Source organism: Hyperoodon ampullatus (assembly GCF_949752795.1).
Source record: "Hyperoodon ampullatus genome assembly, chromosome: 7".
NCBI lineage: Eukaryota > Metazoa > Chordata > Mammalia > Artiodactyla > Ziphiidae > Hyperoodon > Hyperoodon ampullatus.
The window spans coordinates 100,283,098-100,306,481 of NC_136920.1; the positions used below are offsets into that span (position 1 = coordinate 100,283,098).

A 23,384-nucleotide genomic window follows, 5' to 3' on the forward strand; every position below is an offset into this window, starting at 1 on the left:
TTTATTATAGTTAAAAAATTTTACTTTCTCATTTGTTTTACCATCTGCAAGAACTTGCTAGCAGAAGAGTGGCAGTAGGTCCCAATGTTTTAAAAAGATTTGTGGGGCTTCCCTGGCGGCGCAGTGGTTGAGAGTCCGCCTGCCGATGCAGGGGACACGGGTTCGTGCCCCGCTCCGGGAAGATCCCACATGCCGCGGAGCGGCTGGGCCCGTGAGCCATGGCTGCTGAGCCTGCGCGTCCGGAGCCTGTGCTCCACAACGGGAGAGGCCACAACAGTGAGAGGCCCGCGTACCGCAAAAAAATAAAAAAAATAAAAAAGATTTGGGGATGCAAACCTTAAATCCTGAGGCTGGAGAATTCTCTTCTAACCTCCCCTGGTAGGCTTTATCCCCGGAGCCCTCTGTGGGTGGCAGTATGCTTTGGGAGGCCCTCCTGCTGACGCCCTGTGTCCGTTTCTCCTGGCCAGAGCCTGGCTACCCAGTGGCCCCGCTGCTCCCATGGATCCGCTGAACCTGTCCTGGTACGATGACGATCTGGAGAGCCGGAACTGGAGCCGGCCCTTCAACGGGTCTGAAGGGAAAGCCGACAGGCCCCAGTACAACTACTACGCCATGCTGCTCACCCTGCTCATCTTCGTCATCGTCTTCGGCAACGTGCTGGTGTGCATGGCCGTGTCCCGCGAGAAGGCGCTTCAGACCACCACCAACTACCTGATCGTCAGCCTCGCTGTGGCCGACCTCCTGGTGGCCACACTCGTCATGCCCTGGGTGGTTTACCTGGAGGTAGGTCTGGGCCCCTGCCGTGCTCGGGCGCCTTCCCCGGGAGAGTCCAGGCTCCTCACCGGCTCCCTCCAAGAGTGCGTCTTCTCGGGCGGGCCCTTCCTCTACTCTGGACTCAGTCTTACAAAATGGGTAGATCGTCTCCAACAATCCCGACTACCAGTTGTAAGGTGCTTAGTAAGTGCCAGGCCTCGCATTAGTCCTTCACATACAGCATCTCCCCACCGAGCCCTCACAGCATCTTCTGGATGGTGAGCCAGATGGTCAGAGAAGTTAGGTGACTTCTCCAGCCCCACACAGCGGCTGGAATTCGGGCCCCAGAGTTGGTTCATTAGGTCGTGTTGAGAATGGGAGTCATCGACAAGGATCCCTGAGGATGGCAGAGGCTCGTGCTCCCGGGCCTGAAATCTTCATCCTTCTCTCCCCGCTTCAGAATGCGGGCTGTTGCTCCAAGCTCTCCTCCCTGCCCTCCCCGCTCCTCTGTGTGTCCTAGGCTGTGTCTGGGACCTCCAGCTCAAGGCCACTGTGAACTGTGCTGTACCCCCTTTCCTTGGGAAGGACCACATGGTGACGCATTGCTCGGCTGGGAACAGACCCCAGCCCCGAGCCCGGAATAGTGAGTAGGCAGCCCCTGCTGTGGGCCAGGCGCTGCCGGGCATTCCACAGACACATACTCAGCAAATATTCGTGCTGATTCTGACTCGATATCATTCTTCTCACTTTAAGGAAGAGGAAACAGAAGCTTTGAGAAGTTGCCTGTCTTTACCTGGATCACACAGCAAAGGGGGAAATCAATGAGAAGTCCTGAAGTGGGGACTCACCTCCAGGAGAACACTTTCCAGAGCTGGCAGGCAGATGAGGGAGGGCCTGGGGGATCTGGGTGGGCACAGGCTGGATCCTGCCACTTTCTCTGCCCTGGGTTCTGGGGTGGAGTCTGGATTCAAGGGAAGCTGACCAGGCATTCAGGAAAAAGCCAATGCCAAGGTCACTAAGATGTCTGAGCTGTTACCTCCCCACCCCGGACAAGAGGGGAATTTACCTATGCCGTAGAGACAAGCCCCTGCCTGGGAGGGAAGGCTTCCACCTTTCAAAGAAAACATGAAACCTTTGTAGGTTTGAGCAGAGGAGACATCTAGGAGAAGAAGCGGAGGTGGGGAGGAGAGGCTGGTCTTACGGTCTCCACATCCCCAGGGGCTCCTGTTGTCACTACCACATGGGCCCACATGGAGCTCTGGGCCATCACATCACTCCCTTGGTTTCCTTTAGCACGTCTCAGACAGGCTGGAACTTTCAAAAGGACCGGAATGTTAAGAGACAACCAACAAGAAACAAACAATAGATACAATACAACCTAAAGCATACAGGCGCCACCGGCCAGCCATCCAATTACTCCATGACTGCACGTTTGTGGAGACCCCTAGACTCTGTCCATCCCACATCCTGTCTGAGGGCCTCTCCCTGAGGAACCCCTTCTTGATTCTTACACTTGTTCCCTGCCTGCTCCCTTGAAAAGGAGGTTCCCAGGCTGCAGACCATCAGGTAAAAAATGATGGGTATCTGGCCAAGCAAATAACCTCTCTGTGCCTGGTTTCCTCATCTAGAAATGAAGATAATCACAGTGTTATGTCATAGCATTGTTTGAGAATCACATGCGTTAATATATGAGAAGTGCTTAGAATGGCAGCAGGCATATAGTAAGCACCGTGTAAAAGTAGTCATGACAACGGTGATGAAGATGAAGGTGCTGATAGGTAGCCACACCTCTGCACATTGAAGGACCCTCCCCATGCCCAGGCAAAGAGGTGCCCTCTTCCAGAGGGAGGCTTGCTGTGCCCAGGACTCTGGGTGTGGGATCTGGGGCTTCCAGACCCACCACCCCTACCCAGAGCCTCTAAGGGAGAGCCACATCTGTGCTTTAGGGCTCCTAGGAATCTATGGGTTCTCGACACACATATTTTAAACATACCTGTTGACATTATTTTAAAGGTGAAGCTCAGTGTTTCAGGGGAGGGTGAAGAATGGCATCTCAGAGGGCGGTGCTCAAACTCTCCCATTAAACAAGAGCTGGACAGTGGGCCCTGCGACATTGTCTCGGGTACTTATTGTCCCTAGAGCATGTCTCAAGTGGAGTCTCCCCCTATCCCAACATCCTGTTAAAGTATCCTCCCAACCATATACTGTACCCTCTCCAGAGACAATCTCGTTGTCCAGAATTTTCCATCCTGTTCCATTTCCAGGGATGTTAAATGCCTCTGATAGCCTGCCATGTTGGCATCCGGCTAGGTGGGGCTGGATGTGCATCATTTATTCTGCTCAGTATATGGGAAGCATGCTGGTTTTGGAGTGAGAGAACCAGGTTCAATTCCTGACCCTACCACGAAAATGAGACAAGAGAGCCAGGGCCTGCTTGTCTGCATAGGCCATTTTGGCCTCACAAGCCTTTGAGGGGAGGCTTTGCCTCATGAATTTTCCAGAAGAGCAGATGCAATTGAGAAGGTGGGCAGACTCAGATCCCCGTTCTTGACTCACTCAGTCAACAGGTACGAGCACGTCTGCGTCCTGCCTCATTCCTAGGGCTGGGCTCTAAGGCCTCGGCAGGGCCATTATAGTGTAGCCTGATGGAGATGACAAGGGAGCAGCCTCCACAGGAGATGTGGGAGCACAATGGGGCGGGGAGCACAGGACCAGGGCTGGAGGCGTTGGGGAAGGCTCGCAGGCAGAAGTGATGCTTTCAGAAGAATTATCCAGGAGAGGAGCAAGGCACTTGCATTCCAGGCAGAGAAAAAAGTGTGCAAAGCCCCAGAGTGGGATGTAGGGGCAGGGGCGTAGCTGGCTGGAGATTTCGAGGAGCAGTGGCCTCCGAGGTTTGCTGTCACATTCCATAGAAATGAGTGTAAGGTGTTTGGAACCATGCCTGACACATGTGTACAAGTTATTGTTAGGATTTAGCCAAGGCAGCTTGAGGCCCATCCCACCGGTCTCATTCTGTGCAAGAATATTGAGGAATGTTGTCCAAGGGTGCGGAGGAAACAGCCCTGAAGTGGAACTAGTATACCTGGGGGATGGTGCTCCCTCTGTTACTAAATTATCAGGTGATCTTGGGCAAGTCCTTTTTCTCCCTGACCCCAAGTTAGTCTACCCTTGCAGTTACAGTCTCTCCTTTCCCACTTTGTGTTTATCTAGTACTTTTTACATAATCATATCCTCCTTTGACAAGCTAGATTGTCCCTTCCAAGGCAGCTCAGGAGAGAGCATAGGATGTGCTGCCCAAAGAGCTTGCTTCAAATTCCGGCCCTGCTGCATACTAGCTGGGTGTACTCCTGAGCTTCATTCCCTCGTCCAAGAATGGGCATAAGCAATCCCCTCTTGTATAAGCTTTAAGCACAATAAATGAGATAAAGTATGTGCCCACAAGAGATGCTCTATAAACAGTGGCTATCAACACACTTTCTTGAGCCTTTGATCCAGAAGCCCCTAACTACATTCTAGAGCAGCTGTTCCTGGTACCTCGGAGGAAGCCCCACCTTCTTCTGTCTTCCAGGAAGGCTGTTGGCAGGCAGGGATTGAGAGTTCCTTGAAGACTGTGTCAGGATTGTTCACCACTGTGCCCCAGAGTCTAGGACAGAGCCAGACGCATAGTAAGTTGTCCAATAAGTGTCTGCAGAAAAGAAGGCAGGGAGGACGGGAGGAAGCAGGCAGGATGGAGAAGGCGGCCCTGATATCTCAGACCTAGATCCCCAGGGGAATGAGAGCAGTGTGGAAATACTAGTCCTAGGAGGGCGCCAAGGTGGAGCACAGACCATGTGGGCCCGGGACCCTCTCAGTAGTGTCTTAAAGGTAGACTCTGTTGATGCCAGGGAAGCCCCTTCTATCCCCGTCCACCTGTGCCCGCCTCCCTGGCCCCCGGGTATCCAGCTCCAGCTCACCTGGCCAGCGTGGCGACACGTGAGGTCTCCTGTCTTCTGGGAAAAGCTGCAGTTTCCTCCAAGCGGTTCCCATCACTGTGCTTAAATGCCAGCGATTGGTTTTATGCCTCAGAGCAGCTAAGAGGGCAGTGCTGAGAGTGAGCATTATAATTAGCCCTGCTGCCCTGCTGTGCCCCACAGGGCGGGTCCTGCTCTGCCCCCGTCACTGGGAGGGGCTTTCCCGCTCCCCTTGTCTCCGATACGTAGTAGTGCACGTCGTACGTAGCTCCCTGTCCTGGCCCTGTCCTCAGGGGTGGGGGCTGCTCCAACCTTCCACGGCCGCCAGGGCCAGCCTGCTGTGTGAGTGTGTGTAAATGGGAGGTGTCAGGGTGTGGGTGTGCATGGGGGGTAGGGATGTGTGTGTCTGTCGGGGGCGGGAAGAGGGGTGCAAAACGCTCTTGCCGAGAGCTGGGCTCCTCATTTTACACTGAAGCAGGGATGTGTCATTACACACCTTCCCCAGCCCGTCCTGCCCTTCTGAAAGCTCTAGTCCAGGCTTGCCTTCTTTAATCTCTAAGTGTAACAGGGAGCAGAAACGTCTTCACTGCTTCATAGTCACTGTCTTCACCACTGTTCTTAACAGACACTTACTGGGTCCCAGCTCTGTGCCATACGCCAAGGAGCAGCCTGGCTCCCCTAGAAACCTGGGCCAGGGCAGGGCAGAAGCCGAGCTGAAAGGCCTTAGGCGAGTCTCTGCACTCTTCTGAGGTTCGCTTCCCTCACTGGTAGCATGAGGATCACAGGGTGTTCACACAAACGTTTTACAGGTGAGGGTTCAAAGCTGAGGCACTTGAGTAAGCTGCTCATCTTTCTTCTAGCAAACTTCTTGGCACAAAGTGGCCTTATGTGTCTAGGAGGAGAAGGGGCCAGGGCAAGGCCCTCAGACACCTGTGGGAACAGCTCCCCATGGCTGCCCCTCTCCTCCCACGGCCAGAGCCCCACGAGACCCCCACTGAGCCCATGGCCCGATTTACCCTGGGACACCGAGCTCCAGTGCCTGAGCCAATCTCCTCTACTGTCCACCCATTATGTTGCTTTGTCCTAGGTGGTGGGCGAGTGGAAATTCAGCAGGATTCACTGTGACATCTTTGTCACTCTGGATGTCATGATGTGCACAGCAAGCATCCTGAACCTGTGTGCCATCAGCATCGACAGGTGAGCCCAGCCAGGATGGGAGAGGTGACCTAGACCGTTCACCTCTTGGGCGGCCCCACCGCTTCTGCAGGGTCAGGCTCTGTCCATGATGCTATACGGCTGGCTGTGTGCCTGTGAGTCCACGTGTTTGTGTGTGCATGTACGCGTGCACGCGTGAGTGTGTGCACGTGTGTGGGAGAGGACAGACCCCCTAAAGGGAGACTGTCTATGGACTGTGATGCTACAAAGAATACCCAGACAGGGACAGGTATAGAGGAGAAAGCTCCTGACCTGACTGAAGCCCTAGCCCTATCACTTCTTACTTACGTGACCTTGGGCAGATTGTGGATGTTTTCAGAACCCTAGTTTCATTGTCTAGAAACCAAGCATGATGGCCCCTGCCCACGTGCGGGTCTCGTATCTGGTTGTGCGTTTTGTGTCCAGCACAGGGCACAAGGCCAAGGGGGGCCAGGCTCTGCCCACCTGGCTAAGCTCTATCCCCAGAGCCTTTTACTAATTTGCACACATGGGCCACATGGGCTCCCAGAGGCCCTGGGTCTACACCCTTTGCTGGATTCTTGGAAGATGAATGGAACTAATGTCTCAGAAATGCTGGGTAGGGCGACGTGTGGCATCATAAACAATGACCATTGTTATTATTTTCTGCTGAATGAGACCTAACCCTTGCTCTGAGGGTCCTGGCTACCAATCCATCAACAAACACTTCTACCTGCCATGGGCCCAGCACAGGTGCAGGGGGTACAGTTTCAAAGGTACAAAGACCCAGGCCATGGCCCCTCGAAAAGCCTAAAATCCAAGCAGGGAGACTGGAGTGGCAGATACGGTCCAGGATTGAGTGGTAGCCGGTCAGTCATCAAATGCTTGATTGGCAGTCACCAACTGTCCTTGCTGTCTGAGTTGGGGGCAGGAGGGTTGATTTAGAGTAAACAGGAGGTGGACCAACTTTCCATCCTCCCAAAGTGGGGTGTCTCTGTTGTGCCACTGTTGTGGAGTGAGTGGCCCCTGGGCCTGCACCCCAGACTCAAGGTTCCCGCCCCGCGCCCTCACAGGTACACAGCCGTGGCCATGCCCATGCTCTACAACACGCGCTACAGCTCCAAGCGCCGAGTCACCGTCATGATCAGCATCGTCTGGGTCCTGTCCTTCACCATCTCCTGCCCGCTGCTCTTTGGACTCAACAACGCAGGTGAGTCCTGCCTCTGGTTGCCTGGGGCTCAGCTGGCCCCAGCCCTGGCCCCGTGCAGGACCTTGAGGGAGCTGAACCCTGGTGCAGACATGGGTGGTGACCCATCAGGAGCCTGTTCGCCACCTCGGACTGAGGCTAGGCTGAGTCTCCTGGGCCAAGCCCGACTCCAAGGTGTACCTGGTAAGGTCAGAGAGGAACAATGGCCTGGGGCACAAGGGAGCTGGGTGAGGAGTGGGGATAATGCTTCAGGAGGATGCCTGGCCACTTTCAACTTTGTTTGAATTGAAGCAGACCAGACAGCCTTGCAAAATGCATGTGTGTGCCTGTCTCTGTGTGTGCACACAGGGTAGGAGGCTGCTGGGCCTCCATCACCCATGATAATAGTGTTTGCATAATGAAGCTGCAGCCTCCGGGCCGGCCAATCCCAGACCAGGCTTGAGCCACCTGGAGCAGGAAAGGTAGAAACAAGTAGGGGGCTAGCTCGCTGTGACGCTGTCCTGTGCAAGGCAGTCAGGACCGCCTCCGCCAGAAGAGGCACAGCGCCCGTCAGGGAGATAGATGACACCGGTGTGCCTCCAGAGACCATCACCGGACAGGACACAAGGAAACCTTGAAAGCATTCGGTTCCAGATCTAAGTGTCATGGGAATTCCAAGAAGCAGGAATAGGGCTAAACGTGCTTGGATTAATCTGGAAAGGCCCTGGGAGAGAGGATAGACATCTGCTAGATCTGGAAGGGAACTTGGAAAGACATTGGAACCCAGGTGAGTTCAGCAAAGAGGACCAAGGCATCTTGTCCCTAAAATTCAAAGGTCTCAGACCTCCCGCCAATCCACAGGAAAGGCTAAAATAATAGGTTACTCTTCTAACATTTTCTTCCATCATTTTGTCCCCCAAACCGTGGCGCCACTTGTGTGCTCATGGATGACAAAACTAATGACGAAGTAACGAGGGGATATTAATGGAAACACTTGGAAACAGTCATCACAGCTTAGCTTTCTGCTCATGGTTCTTTTTAATACTCTGATTTATGCTGCACATTTATTTACATCTAACGTTTCCAGGCCGCCTTAGGCGTCTAGTCATATTCTCGGTAACTGGGAAGGCACTGTGGCCCGGGGGGCCTGCCGACACACCCACCCGGGGCTCTCCTCCCCCCCAGACCAGAACGAATGCATCATCGCCAACCCCGCCTTCGTGGTCTACTCCTCCATCGTCTCCTTCTACGTGCCCTTCCTCGTTACCCTGCTGGTCTACATCAAGATCTACATCGTCCTCCGCAGGCGGCGCAAGCGGGTCAACACTAAGCGCAGCAGCCGGGCTTTCAGGGCCAACCTGAAGGCCCCGCTCAAGGTCCCGAGATCCCCTCCCCCAATGTCCCTGCCTAACCGTGACCCAGGGGTGCATGGGGTCCAGGCTGCAGGAGTTCCGAGGAGCTGGGCCTTGGCAGATTTCGAAGGCTGGGGCCTCAGTGGGCGACTTGAATCTCCAGGGGTCGGAGGTGGGGAGGGGGCGGAGACCACCTGGGAGGAGAGGACTTTGCATGGAGACCACTGTCTGAACCCAGCAGCTGCTGGAACTCCACGTCTTTGCGGTCCTCCCTCTCTCCTGCCCTCACGCTGGCCCTTCTGTCTCCCTTTCTGTCCCTCCGAGGCCTCCATCCCGTCTCCTTTATCTCCCATGCTCTGTTCTCTTCTATTCAAACCTCCTTCAACCTCACCTGCTCTCGCCTACATCCCTCCTCTGCCTCCCTTTCTTTTCCATACTTGTGTCTTGTGACTTCTTCCCTCCGCTCAGCCCTCCCTGAGAAAGACGGTATGTGGGCACAGAAGGAACAAGAGCTTTGGGCTTAGACACATCAGGTTCAAATCCTGGCACCGCCACTTTTTTGCTGAGTGACCTTGGGCAAGTTGCTTAACTTCTCTGAGCCTGTTTCCTCATCTGTTAAACGTGAATCAAAATACAGATCTCACAGGGTGGTCTTGAGGATTCGGTGTGAGAGGGATTGAGCATGCCTAGTAGGGTGCCAGATCCTTAGCAGGTGCCACATAAAAGTCAGGGTCCTGTTGTCCCTCATCCTGCCCACCTCTTCCCATCACAGTGCCTCACCCTTGCCTCGATTGCCTCCTCAGGCCCCCACCCTCCTAATCTCTGCCCTCCTCTGAGCTCCTGTGCCCAGTCTGACTATCCTGCATTGGGATTGTGTCCCCAGCCCCCTCCCCGTCATGACCCATGTGCTGGCTCACTCCACAGGGCAACTGCACTCACCCTGAGGACATGAAACTCTGCACCGTTATCATGAAGTCTAATGGGAGTTTCCCTGTGAACAGGCGGAGAGTGGTAAGTGTCCAGGTCAGGGACCTGGAGCCTGGTCTCTGCCTCTAGGGAAATGCACCTGCCATGATTCTCAAAGACCTCACCAGCTGGTCAAAGGGATAAGCACCTCCCAGGATCCCCCACTTTGTTTCAGCTGAGGCCAGGCTTACCACACACACTCGTAAGCAGGCATGGAGCAAGACAGCTCAATTCTGCAAGGCACAGAGAGGGACCCCTAGCAGAAGGAAATGGTTGGGAGAAAGGACTTGGCCCTATAACAATAACAATAATAATAATGGCTATGACCGTTAACATCTACCATCTTCCTAGTATCTCATCAAATCCTCACGGCGACCCTGAGAGGTTAAGTCTTCTCGATCTTATGGATCTTCATTTTATAGACGAGAAAGAGAGGCTCAGAGAGGTTAGGTAACTCACCCAGGCCGAACAGTGAGTGAGAGAGTGAGTAGTTGAGTCCAGACCTAAGTGACTCTCTGAAATCCATGCCCGTGTTCTTTCTACTTGCATACGCTGCCTTACAGACAGGCAGGTTCTGGGGCTGGAGGCTGGGAGCTGGGGGAGGCGGGAGAAGAGCGGGCATGGGGCTCACAGTAAAGTGCAGCCTGTAAGCAGAGCCCAGAGATGCGGAATCCCAGCAGACCCCAGGGTCTGCTCAGTGATTGGAGCCGCAGGGTCCAAGCAGCAGATGTCCCATCCCCTGGGGTTAGAAGAGGCTGGGCCAGGGAACCCACAGAGAACTGCACACCAAGTCCAGGTCAGGTGTCCTCAGGAAGCAGGGCCCCTGCTCTTCACTTGAACATTCACTGTTCACCTGCAAGGGCAGGGCTCCAGGCAACCGTGTGAGATAGGGGCCAAGACAGGCACCCAGGATCGGGGCACCTGGGCACGCAGTGAGGCTGCGTTTCAGAAGCTCAGGCTGAGACCCTAAGGCCTGGAATAAGGGAGCATGAGGAAGGACCTGAGGCCAGGGCCCTCAAGATCAGCCCGGCGAGGAAGATGTGGGGACCCAGGGGTCCACCCTTCGGCCCCCGCCTCAGTCTACTAGGAGAAATGGAGCTCACCTGTGAGTGCGGGTACAGGGGCCTCGGGTCAGCCTGACAGCCCCTGTTTCAGCCTGGCAGGAAGAACATGAGGTCCTGGAGGCAGGCACTGAGCGCCCATCAGTAATTTAGTCCCGGCAGCCAGCTGGCGCCTGGCACTTAGCTGGCACTCAGCGAGTGTTGCTCAGTTCATAAAAGAGAAGCGCCTAGGTACAAAGCCCCCATAGAATGGTGGTGGGGTCGCTGAGGCTGCCTGGGGATTGCTCTGCGAAGGGGGCCAGGGGTGACCTGGCAGGTGGGGACTGCCTTGGGCCCTGGGTCCTGCACCCAGACAGTCCCTACCTCCCAGTGATCATCCCCCTTGCCTCGCTGGCAGAGTGACCCTGTGGTGCTTGTAGGAGTCTCCATAGGGGGATCATGAAGGGCTGGGTGGGGCTGGGTGAGGCCAGAGGGGCCGGGTGAGGCTGGGTGGCTATGGCTGAGAACTTGCCTGGCTCTACCCAGAGCTCTCTGCCTCTGTGCAGGAGGCTGCCCGCCGAGCCCAGGAACTGGAAATGGAGATGCTCTCCAGCACCAGCCCACCCGAGAGGACCCGGTACAGCCCCATCGCGCCCAGCCACCACCAGCTGACCCTCCCCGACGCACCCCACCACGGCCTCCACAGCACACCTGACAGCCCTGCCAAACCAGAGAAGAACGGACATGCCAAAGACCACCCCAAGATTGCCAAGATCTTTGAGATCCAGTCCATGCCCAATGGCAAAACCCGGACCTCTCTCAAGACCATGAGCCGCAGGAAGCTCTCCCAGCAGAAGGAGAAGAAAGCCACCCAGATGCTCGCCATTGTTCTCGGTGAGTCGGCCCCAGCTGCTGGACACAGCCCGCCTCTGCCCAGCCCGCCTCTGCCCAGCCCTGGCTGAGAAATGGACCCATCGCTGTAGGTCCCATTGCTTACCATTGCTCCCTAATCATGGCTGGTAGGTCACAGGACTGGCACTTTTCAGGCACAGGTCAAGCCCACTGACATATCTGACTGGGTAGATTCTATAAGTATGCTCATTTTCAAGATGCGGAAACTGAGGTTCAGAGAGCTTTTGTGACTTGATCAAAGAGGATACATGATTTCAACTCAGGCAGTCCCACTTCAGAATCTGAACTTGACCAGTTTACCATAATGACTCCCAGAACCTCGTGACCCTGGGTAGGTCATTTCTCTCTCTCATCTCCCCATCAGTAGAGAGTAGGTTACTTTTCAGGGTTTGTCGTGGTCATCAAATGATACATGGTGGTGAAAGCATTTTACAAACTACAAAGCCGTACACACAAGCGTTGTTAATATCACTGTTGTTGAAGAATCAGGAAATTCACTTGCCTCAACCAAGACCCGGTGGGACCAAAGCCGTGAACAATAAACGGGGCTGTGAGGGGGCCCCCGATCTAAATGAGAGTGAGTGAGACAAGGCTTTAGAATAAATTCTCGTAGAAAACCAGATAATAAAGGTCAAGAATCAAGGGCTGGACTGATATGAGTGATGGGGACAGGATGGAGGGACTGATGTGTCTCTGCCTTCCGGGCAGCACCCAGGGTAGTTGTGACACCCACCCACACCCACCATCCCTTTGGCCTCCCAACAGTCCTATGACACGAGAAGGACAGGTGTCACTATTCTGGTTTTACAAATGAGAGCTCGCGGTCATAGCAGGTTAGGGGACCAACCCGTGATCACGCGGCTGGGAGTGGCAGAGCGGGCTCCAGCCGGGGTCTCGGCTCCAGTCCTGGGGGTCTCTGCTTTGCGGCCCTGCCCTGCCCAGGCACTGCTCCGTCCCCGGGGAATTCCCGTGTGCCCGTGTGGCATTCTGTGCAGACGGTGCCTCCCCACGGAGCGTCCCACCAAGCAGGAGGTCCTGAGTTAGGCAGGCAGAGAGGTGGGCAGGAGGTCGGACTCGTGACAGCCTTGTGTCACCAGGCGGGGATTAGCAAGGGGTGTCCACCAAGGGCTGGGGAAGCTGGGGAAAAGTGGAGCAAGAGCCTGGCCACTTGGGGACCTTGATAGACTGGAGTTCAGATCTCGGCTTTGCCACCAAGAGTGGAGTGGCCTTGCACACATCACAGAGCTGTCCCGAGCCTCGGTTTCCCGCCTTCCTCGTGGGGATGCCAAGAGGACTAAGCGGCTGGGCATCCAGCTCTCCCTCTGGCCCCAACTGCGCGTTCCCCACGGCAGGGAACAAACTCTCCGCTCCCAGCTTCTGCGGAAGGTCGTCTCAAAGACGACGAGGAAGTAGAGTAGATACATCCATTTCTACCAGCTGACCTGTGTCAGGCTGTTACGTGTTCGGATTTGTTCAAGCCCTTTATCCTCCCCTATGAGGTGGGTATCATTATATACACTGCACAGGCAGAAAAACGAGGCTGAGGGAGGTGAGGTGACTGCAAACGGGGGTCAGAGGCAGGCCCGGCATCCAAGACCGCGGCTCCCGCTGCGGTGCTCTTGCAGCCTTGGTGCCTGGGCGGGGCCTGAAGCACGCGATCCAGGTCCTCCCCCCCTGCCCCACCGGTGCAGCCTCCCCACCCCGGCCCTCCGCGGCCCCGGGCACCCCTGACTGCCTCCCTCTCCCCCAGGCGTGTTCATCATCTGCTGGCTTCCCTTCTTCATCACCCACATCCTGAACATACACTGTGACTGCAACATCCCGCCCGTCCTGTACAGCGCCTTCACGTGGCTGGGCTATGTCAACAGCGCCGTGAACCCCATCATCTACACCACCTTCAACGTTGAGTTCCGCAAGGCCTTCCTGAAGATCCTACACTGCTGACCCAGCTGCCCACCTGCACAGCAGCCTGCTTCCCAACTCCCTGCCCAGCGGCCCTGCCTCGGGCCCTGGGAGCCGTGGGCAGGGTGACGCGGGGCAGACTCGGCCTTCTCCTCACCCGCAGGCCCTGCGGCGTTAGCTTGGCTCCATGGCCCTCACTGCCCGCACACCCTCGCTCTGCCAGGGCAGTGCTAGAGAGCCAGGCGCGGTGCCAGCCCTCGGGCCGGACCCCTGGCTCAGAGGCAGCTCACGGAGCCCCCTCCCACTTCCAGAGCCTCTCTCCTTGGCACCAAAGACACAGCCGCCTTCTCTGACCTTTCTCTGGGGCCCTGGGGTTGCTGGGCCAGTGTCAAAGCTCAGAGGCCATGCTGGCCTGGTCTTCACAGGCCTGTGCTGGAGCGGGCAGTGGGGAGCGATGGACAGTTCACACCCCCCCAAGGCCTATACCAGGGAAGCCAGAGCTCTTGCCAAGGCCCCAGGCAACTTCAGGCCAGGGAGACCCATGTACATACCAGGTCTGGATGGACCCCAGAGAAGCCCAAGCCCAAAACTTCACCCCTTCTCCCCCACCGAGCCTGTCAGGAGCTGCTACGTCCATCCACAGCAGTGGGTCCCGACCCCACCCAGCTCCCTGTGAGGTCTCCCTACTCTAAGAGCCCAGGAGGGTCTGCGGGGAGAGGACCACCCCCATCCCAAGCCCACTCTGCTGCCCCCCTGATGGACGTGGGTGCCTCTCTGTAGCACATGTTGGGCCAACCTGGGAGAGCTGGCAGGGAAGGCGGGCCCGTGACATGTCTGGGGCTTGGTTGGGGGTGTCTGAGGTCCTCTGGGAGACTGTCCCTGACCCCCTCTGCAGCAAACCACGTCCTTTTCTCTTCCTTTTGCCTCTCCGCTCTCCAGTCCTCTTGTCCCCTTTCCTTTCCACTGCCTCCGCCTTAGAGGAGCCCATGGCTAAGCGGCTGCTGAATACCGTTCGGCCTGCCCTGGCCCTGCCACAGGGAGGAGGGGAAGCTGCAGCTTGGGGGAGCCCCCAGGCCCCAAACTCTGTAACATCACTACACATGCTCCAAACTAATAAAACTCTGACAAGAGTCACATCCAGGGCCCCTCAAGCGGAGGGTGCAGCGTCACCTCCAATCTCTGCATCCAGTATGGCCAAAGCTCCGTGTCTGTGCTGGGGGTCAGAGTTGGAGAGGCTTTCTGCAGACCCTCCAGAGAAGGTGGCCCTGGCCACCATCAGGGGGTACAGGACTTTGGGGGAAATGAAGAGAGGAGCTGCTCCAGGAGGGCCAAGGAGAAGACGTGTGTGCCTGTGTGTTTCTCCGTTCATCCAGTCCTCTCCTCCCGACCCAACCTGAGCGCTCTCAGAGCTGCTGTTGGGTGGTCCTGACCTTCAACCACCAGCCGAGATGGAAGGGGAGAACGTTTCCAGTAGGAATCCCATGGCGTCCCCGGGGGTCCCCTAATTGCCAGAGCAGCGGGGTCCTACCAGAGGCAAGCCAGGCTGTCCCCGCTTCCCTTCTCCTCCTCTCCAGGTCCTGGCACCTCTGCAGGCCCAGTCCTTAGCCCTGCTCGTCCACCAGGGCAGAGAAGGCTCTGTGGGGAAGGTGGCCTTCGAGGTGCGGCTGTGCCCACGTCTGTGCCCCTTCCCCTGTCTCGCATCAGGACCCCCTTCCTCTGGGGCAGGCGGGGAGGCCCTGCGTAATGTGGCCTGGTGTCCTCCTGCCTCTTGGCCTCCAGACCAGTCACAGCTCCAAGACTTCTGGGACCACGACTTGGCTGTGACCCAACAACAGAAATTTGGCTTTTTAAAAATGAAATGTAAATCAACCCAGTGAAGGAGGAATATTCTTACCACCTTGAGAATAACAGCGGTGATAACAAACAAGGTGCTGGCACCCACGGGCTCAGGCTCTGGGGAGCTGTCAGGGCATAATTTGCATGCTAAATACAATATTTTTAGCACCAAAGTTTGGAGCACTTAACTTGCCCTGAACACTTAATTATGGACTTTGATCTTCTTCCTGAACCTGAATGTAGCACGAAGCCTTGGGAGAGGCTCCTGTCCCCAGAATACCCGATTCCAGAAGGTGGGCAAAACAGGCTCTTTGTCTAGCTGGAGCGGGGGCCAATAACCCAGTGACCCCCTCCTGCGGAAGGCATCAGACCCCCAAGGGGGCTAGAACCCGCCCCCCCCAGAGACCTCTCAGCTCTGTTACCTACCCCATAGCCAAGGCATGCATGTGTGCGCGTGCACATACACACACACTCAGTCTATGAATGATCTTGACCTGGATGGGAGCTTAAAAGCTCATCTTATCATTAGAAATCTCAGGAGGTCACATAGGTTTATTAGCTATGGGAGTTGTAAGAGATGACGAAAGGATGGAGAGAGAAGAAGAGAAGAAGGAAGGAAGGAGGGAGGGAGGGAGGAAAGAAGGAAGGAAGGAAGGAAGGGAGGGAAGGAGGGAGGGAGGGAGGGAGGAAGGAAAGAAGGAAGGAAGGAAGGAAGGAGGGAGGGAAGGAGGGAGGGAGGAAGGAAGGAAGGAAGGAAGGAAGGAAGGGAGGGAAGGAGGGAGGGAGGGAGGAAGGGAGGGAGGAAGGAAAGAAGGAAGGAAGGAAGGAAGGAAGGAGGGAGGGAAGGAGGGAGGGAGGAAGGAAGGAAGGAAGGAAGGAAGGAAGGAAGGAAGGAGGGAGGGAAGGAGGGAGGGAGGGAGGGAGGGAAGGCAGGCTGAAAGCAGTTTGGGAAGAGCACTGACAGGGAGAAGAGGGGAAGAGGGCAGGCAGGGGCGGGAGGCGGGGCAGGGAAAGTTGCCCACAGCTGTCATGAAGCTTCGAGTCTTTCTTCCAGACAGCGGATTGACAGCTGGAGTGGGCAGGCGGAGGGCTGGGCTTCCCCCTCTCCCCCCTCGGTGCTTCAGGGGCAAAGGGCTGGTCCACGACCCAGGCACGCCACGGTGGAAGGGGGCGGCCCAGGCTCTGGCTGTCGTGCAAGAGGCCCTGACAGCGGCCCCTTCGCCCTGACAGTGAGGGCAGTAGCAAGCCAGAGGCTGGGCAGGCTGCAGCTCCGATTGTTCTCTCCTCACTGCCTTTGCCTGTGCTTCTGCCTCTGTGCTTGTCTCTGTCTGTAGAATGCCTTTTAATCAAAGGATCACTGATCTGCCTTTTCAGAAGGGGGAGCCTGCACCCCCCAGCTCCCTCTCCCAGAGCACAGCAAGGAAGCACCACTTAAGGCCTGAGCCCTCCTGGTCAGGCACAGTGGAGCACTTTGCATCATCCTCTCAGATGTCCGTCTGTGACTGCATGTCTTCCAACTTCAGGCCCTTATTCGTCCCCTAGTGGGTTCTGGAGAAGTCCCAGGTGGCGATGGGCTGGGGAGGTGTCCTGGGAATTGAGAAGGCAGTAGCGCAGGATAAACTGCATCACCTCATCCATCCATCTTACTCGGTGAATATTTATTGAGCAACTGTTTATTGTGCTCCAGACCCTGAGCGAGGTGCTGGGAATGAACAGTGGAAAAGGGGGTCAACATCCCTGCCTTTGCAGGTTCACAATCCAGTGGACGCCGGGCGTTACCCACAATCACATGATAGTGGTAAAAGCTCCTGGCAGAGCCCCGGCTGGGTATGGCGACCACTGCTACAGCACACGCTGCCCCGCCCCAGGGCGCTCTTTACCTAGATGATGAGGCTGAGTGGGAGACAGCAGCCCCGGCGTGCCTTGGCCCAGAACAAGTAGGTAGGGACCCGGTGAGGGCAAGAAATGTGATGGTAGAGGACTTCCTCAGTGGCAGGGCAGGAGGCCCCCCAAAGAAGCAACCGCATAGCCTGCTCCCTGGTGGGCTCAGAACACAGCAGTCAGTTGCCTGCACGCAGGGACTTTGAGGACTGGCACACCTTGGGGGCCTTTCTAGTGTGCTCACGTATCTGGGGATCTCTTCCCACACCACCCCTGTCCCGGGGCTGTGTGGCCAGGCCCTGTGCCTTACTTGCCTCTCTGTCCTCCCTGGCCCCAGGACCCAGGCTGTGTCCTTAGCGTTAGCAACCATCTATGCTGCATGGGCCTCGCCCCAAGTGCTGTCCTGTCCTCATAACCCCCGGGGGACGAGAAGCCTTTCATACAGGGAAGGTGGTTGCCCAGGTCTTTCAACTCTGCATCTTTTATTATTCATCCTGCCCTTTCCCTGCCCAGCCCTGGGTGAAGTTGCGAGAGGCTACTGTAGTCAGAAAAAAATTTTTTTTTAAGGAGAGAGAAAAAGAAAAACCATTGGGGACCAGACTTTTAGGATGAGGCCCTTGGGGTGACTAGGAACAGCCTGATGGCCACTGGGGCTGCAAGAGTAAATGAGTAGGTGCTGGGGTGGGAGGGGCGCAGGTTAGGGGGAGCAGCTTTCAGTAGTGGGGGTTTCAGTAGTGGGAGGCCAGACTCTGGGCATCCACGCGCCCGAAGTTCCTCTCCTGCCAAGCAGGTGCGCCTGGCTCTGCTTCTGGGGAATCCAGGGAAGCAGGAAGCTGGCAGGAAGAGAGTAGACCATCTTTGCAGAGGGAGATCCACTCTGGCTTTGTGGGGTGATCGGGGGCAGGGAGAAGGAGGTACCTGGTAGGAACAGCTTCCCGTTCCCTCTCCCATCCCCCCTTTGCTACTTGGCAAATAAAGCAGGGTGAGAGCTGCTGGGCAGAACCCCTGGCCTGGAGGGCATCTGGAAAGGCCTTTTACGTGGTTGGAGCCATGCAGCTCCGAGTCCGCAGGAAATGCTGTGTGACCACCACACTTGCCCGCACTTCCTCCAGTCTTCACCTCTGTCCTGAGACCTGGAGATGTGTGTGTGTGAGGCTGGAGAGAGGGAGGCAGCCTCCCCGGAACCTCAGGGGCAGTGGGAGTCAGATGTTGCCGATGAAGCAGGGCGGGGGACAGAGGTGGTACCACCTGGGACATGGGAGAGGCAGGGGATTTTGTAGGAACAAAGCTACAGCATGCACAACTTCCGGGTTTTCCCGACCAGGCCCAACTCCAAACATTGACCTGTTGGCCCCATGAGAGTAGTCTGTGGAAGCCAGGCTCTGTGCTGCACCCGGGGCAGGGAAAACATGGAGTGGGCAAGAGAGGGAGGAAATTGCCTGGAGGAGACATGTTCTGTGGTCTAGTTCTCCCCGCAGCAGGTGCTGCTCTGGGCTCCAGAGTCCAGAAGCCCGCAGCAGGGACCTGACCCGGCCCTTCTCAGCCTCATGTACACACCTCTTCTCCCCACCCTACACCCTACCCGCTGTGCAGTTGCTGTCTTCATCCATTTGTCCTCTCTGTGCAGGCTGAGCCCTCACGCTGCCTCTGCCCATCGGAACATCAGCCCTGGACCCTACCCTCTCCTGGTAGATGCAGACGTGGCCACCTTGCTTTGCTGACATTGAACCCCCTGTCTGGCTCCTGGGGCCTCTCAGCTGTGTGTCAGTCGGCATGACCCACTGGTGGGGCTTGCCCTGCCCTACAGCTGACCTGACACTACTTTAGGTGTGTCTCAAGAGGTCTCAGAGTCTCAGTCCACACCAAGGCACTGAGGAAGAGCCGGCCCTTCCTCCCCTGGATAGGCTGGCAAAGAAAAATAGGCAGCCGCTTCCAAGAGCATCCTCGCCAAAAGGCTGCAGAAGGCTAGGTTGTCTGTGCCCCCTTCTAAGAGAAAAATTCCTCTGACTTGGGAGAAACTGCAAGAAAATACTGTGTTGAGTGCTTACTAACAGCTCTGCCCTTTGACCACAGGGCATCCGGGTCGATCATTACCGCAAGCCAATGAGATAAGCATCATCTCCGTTAGATGATGCAGCCAAGTCTAAGGAAGTTTTAGCAGCTGAGGGTCACATGCTAGTGGCTGGCCCAGCTTCAGAGCCTTTTCGCTACCCAGCCCCCAACAGCTTCCCTCGTCGTCTCAGCCCAGACCGGCAGCTACCTCTCTCCCCTAAGTTACAGTAACAACCCTGCTGCCTGAATCCTATCCAGCAGGCGCTTACGGAGTGCAGAGGGAGGACCGGGTCTAATGCGGAAATAAGCCGATGCAGCGATGCGCTCACACCCAGGCAGGAACCTCACCGCAGGGGGTATGGGGACAGAGTGACCGTCTCCAGCTGGGCAGTCAGAGAAGGCTTCACACGCAGGGACAGGCAGGCAGGACCCTGACCCGGGAGCACAGCGGGGGGCGGGGGACGGGTGGAGGGGGCCTGTGCTCGTGAGCAGGGTGGCAGGACCAGCTGTAGGACCAGAGGAACTCTGGCCTGGGGGCGCTGGAGCCACTGCTGGAGGCCCGAACACGGCGGGAGTTGTGTTCTATGGGCGCTGGTGGGGGCAGGGAGGGAAGGAATGGTCCCGAACAGAGGACCAGAGCTGCCCTCCGCGTGTTCAGGGAGCCCTGGGGCCCCTCTGGGGCTCTGCCCGCTGGCTGCCCCCTCCACTCCCGGCCACAGGCCCGGAGACCCGCCTCCTCTTCCGTCAGCCCCTGTCATTCTTTCCAGGAGCTCCACCCCCCAGGTCGGCTTCGGAGGGACACAGTCTCCCAGTCCCCTCATCTCCTTGATGCTTCTAGGGTGCCTTTTCAGTCCAAGGCATTTTCCGCTGATCCCTGGGGGAACCCTTGGTGACTGCAGTGTGAGGTTACACGGGTGCCGGGACTCGGGGGCAGACGCCACGGGTTCCCAGAGCCGGCCTGCCTTCTGAGATGTCACAGAAGCCTCTTTGGACTTCCGTGCTGCGCTTTAACTCCTGTTGATACAGCTTGCCAACCTCCCTGTCCCTTCTGGTCTCCTGGCCTCACAACCAGGAGAAGCCCCCTGAGGGACGGCTCCTCCCAGCACAAAAGGCCTCCCAGGCAGAACCAACAGGGCCGTCTGCATCTCTGGGGACAGCCAGATAGCTGGTGCCATCTCCCAGGGCCCTCCTTGGGGAGGGATGCATTGGCTTCAGCAGCAGCGCTGAGAACGGGGAAGGAGGCTCCTGTCTAGATAAAGGGTAGTGAGTGGGTGGACAGGATAATGGTGAGAAAGGACAGAACCAGAATAATGGAGGAGGAGCAAAGTGAAGGGAGTCCCAGTGCCAGCCGGGGATGCGCATGATCTAATTTCATCCCCTCAACGATACGCGTTACAAAGAGAGAGGCGGGGCTCAGAGTCCGGGTAAAGACCTCACCCCGGCTCGGCCAGGCTACAAGGCCCTTCACAGGCAGGACCCTTTTCTCCACCACCTGTTTCCTTACCCTACACGTGGCTGAGGGGTCTTCGGAATACACGGTTCATTCCGATGGCACCCTCCCTCTGCTCGGAGCTCACAAGTGACCCTCATGTTGGGTCCAAGCTCTGGAATCATGAATGGCGTCATGGTCTCCTAATGAAGTACCCACCCTCCCCCGCCCCCGCTCTTGCGCTGTGCTGTCTGCACCCACAAACGGCATGATCGCTCCTGGCCTCTCCCACCTGGTCCGGGCCTTGCCCCTCATCTGCTATGCCCGTGTCCTCCTCTACATTGCAGCTTCCGGAAAGCCCTTCCTGATGAACTCCACTCAGCTGGGTGACTGATTGGATGGGGGGAGATGGAGAGGAAGAGTGTAGACTGCGCTGTGTGTTCACCAGCCATCTGTAGCTGCTTAAATTTAACTTGTTGAAATTAAAAATCGGGTCCCCCGGGCTTCCCTGCTGGCGCAGTGGTTGAGAGTCCGCCTGCCGATATAGGGGACGTGGGTTCGTGCCCCGGTCCGGGAAGATCCCACATGCCGCAGAGCGGCTGGGCCCGTGAGCCATGGCCGCTGAGCCTGCGCGCCCGGAGCCTGTGCTCCTCAACGGGAGAGGCCACAACGGTGAGAGGCCCGCGTACCGAAAAAAAAAAATTGGGTCTCTCAGTTGCATCAGTCACATTTGAAGGGCTCAGCAAGCACATGGAGATAATGGCAGATGTGGGAGGTTTCCATCCTCCCAGAAAGTTCTGTTGGACAGCACTGGTCCAGAAAGAATCCTGGGTTAGGAGTCCCCTCAGCTAAGAAGGACCAGGAGCAGGCTTGGGAGGTTCAGTTTGGGACACTGAGTTTAAGGGTCTATAGGATCTTCACATGGAAAAGTCCAGGAAGAAATGAGGGGTTCCTATCTTCGACTACCCCAATCTCCCCTAAACAGGTTTGAAATTCAACTGATATCCTCTCCTTGGGAATTGCAAAGGCCTTACTAAAATCCAATTCTAAACATCCCTATGAAACCTCTAGAAAGCAGCTCTGTGGAAATGGGACTCAGGGTAGATGCTGTGTGTGTGTGTAGGGTCTGTGTCTGGCTAGGGGTGGCTTGGGAAGGGAGAAGAAGGTGATGAAAAGCAATGATAGGGCTGTGTTGGCTGGAGCTGGCCTGAAATTGCAACCTCAGTTATCTCTTGGAGGAAGGGAGGATCTCTGCTTAGACCCTGGGATCATCAGAGTTGAAATGAATCCTAGGCATGGTCCCATGTGCATCTCCATGGGACCTCTGCCATTTATAGGACCATAGGTGCAAGAAAAAAAAAAAAAACATTTACCTTTTCTAACTGCATTCTTCAAAGTATTTCCTCAAACTCTTCCCGACAGGATAAGCCAGACACCATTGTCCTTCCGTGGGTCACTCCTGACCATTCGCACGAATTGTTCTGCGCTCGCTTGGCTTTGAACGTGCAGCCCCACGTCCCTTCTCTAGCTCGTGCAGAATCCTCGCCTTGGAGCTAGACTCAGACCTTAGGGTGTGAGGAGAAGCAACCAGCACTGTGCCCTCTGCCTTTCCTTTTCCTGCTCCAGCGGTTCTAGGAAAGACAGAACTCCCAGGGGCATGTTTAACTACAAGTTTTGCCCAACGCTTAGTCTCAGCGAGAACGAGGAGAATGGTCCAGGCAGCTAGCAGGGAGCAGGGGGATGAAACAGTCCGCTGAGTGAGCCTTGCCCCGGTCCTCAGGAGTCTCCACTCATCCAACCAGGAGAGGAAAAGACCACCACCCAGGCTGCCGGCTGGTGACTGTCTTCATGGTGATGCTAAGAAGGGCCCAGAGAGAAACCACGGGGCGCCCCCTGGTGGTGGTCCTCAGCCCTGGCTGCTCTCCGGCTAATACCAGGATCCTGCCCTGGAGATTCTGGTTTAACTGGTCAAGGGTAGGGCCGGGTACTTTAAAAACCCTTCCATTCCTCCCCACCCTGCCACACCTCACCCAGGAGATCCTAATGTGCAGGCTTGATTTATAGCCTTTGCTCTAGGGCACAACCCCATTCAAAGCTGCTCCCAGGACTCTCTGTGGTGGCTGTAGTCCGTGGCTTGGTGGGGTGAAGTGTCCATGAGGCTGGCACCACAGCCCCGAGACCACAGGATGGGAGACCTGTGCCACCAGCTCTGCTAGAACGGACTCTTGCACGCAGCGTGTCCGTGGGGCGACAGGTGTCTTCGCTCCGCCTCTCTTACCCCACGCCCACGTGACACTAGTGACCGGCGGCCCCGTACTCAGCCCATGAGGGTGACACTCAAAGGCAAGCCTGCGGGTCGGCTGGGGTTGGAGCCGGCCAGTGACTGGGGCAGAAGATTCCTCTTCTCTGACAATTACACACCATCCTTGCGTTGGAGGGGCTGCTCCAGCAGCGTGAAGAGGGAGAGACGAGCCGGAGAGGACCCCTAGGGCACCTGTCCTGCTCCCACCTGCAGCCCCGCCCCGTCCCCTCCCAACGGCGGGCCAGCCCCGGCACAGCCAGAGAGGAAGGAGAAGCTGCTGGCCGCTGAGCCCGGGACTGGTCACACAAGGCTAGTCTGAGCAATCGCAGGCCTGCCCCAACCTGCCCTGCAACTCGCAGACCAGCCCAGGCCAGCGGATGGGGGCAGGACAGAGCTCCCTGAGCCGCTGCCAAGGAGGAAGTGCCTGCCCGGCAAGCTCCACACCAAGCCCGGACACCTCCCCTCCAGGTGACATCACCACCGTCCACCTCCCCACGTCTGCCCCCGCCTCTTCCCCAGCGGGAACTCACACACGATCATATACACACCACACCGCACACGTACACACGCATACGCCAGACCAGCCCCCATAGCCAGCCTGGTGCTACGGGTCAGTCCACCTCTAAGGCGGGGACTCAGATCCACAGCTT

At 56.8% G+C, this 23,384-nt stretch overlaps 1 protein-coding gene across 2 annotated transcripts; it reads left to right on the forward strand.

Moving 5' to 3' along the window:
* Positions 1-498: 498 nt before the first annotated feature.
* Positions 499-13,276, forward strand: DRD2 (dopamine receptor D2; the record flags this gene model as incomplete). Of its 2 annotated transcripts, XM_079708195.1 has the most annotated exons (7): positions 499-783; positions 5,791-5,900; positions 6,950-7,086; positions 8,248-8,438; positions 9,339-9,425; positions 10,987-11,314; positions 13,083-13,276. In XM_079708195.1, the coding sequence occupies 7 exons, from the start codon at positions 499-501 to the stop codon at positions 13,274-13,276; spliced, it is 1,332 nt and encodes a 443-aa protein (XP_079564321.1). The 2 variants fall into 2 exon arrangements, with proteins under 2 accessions (XP_079564321.1, XP_079564322.1); XM_079708196.1 differs by lacking the exon at positions 9,339-9,425.
* Between the last annotated feature and the right edge of the window lie 10,108 nt (positions 13,277-23,384).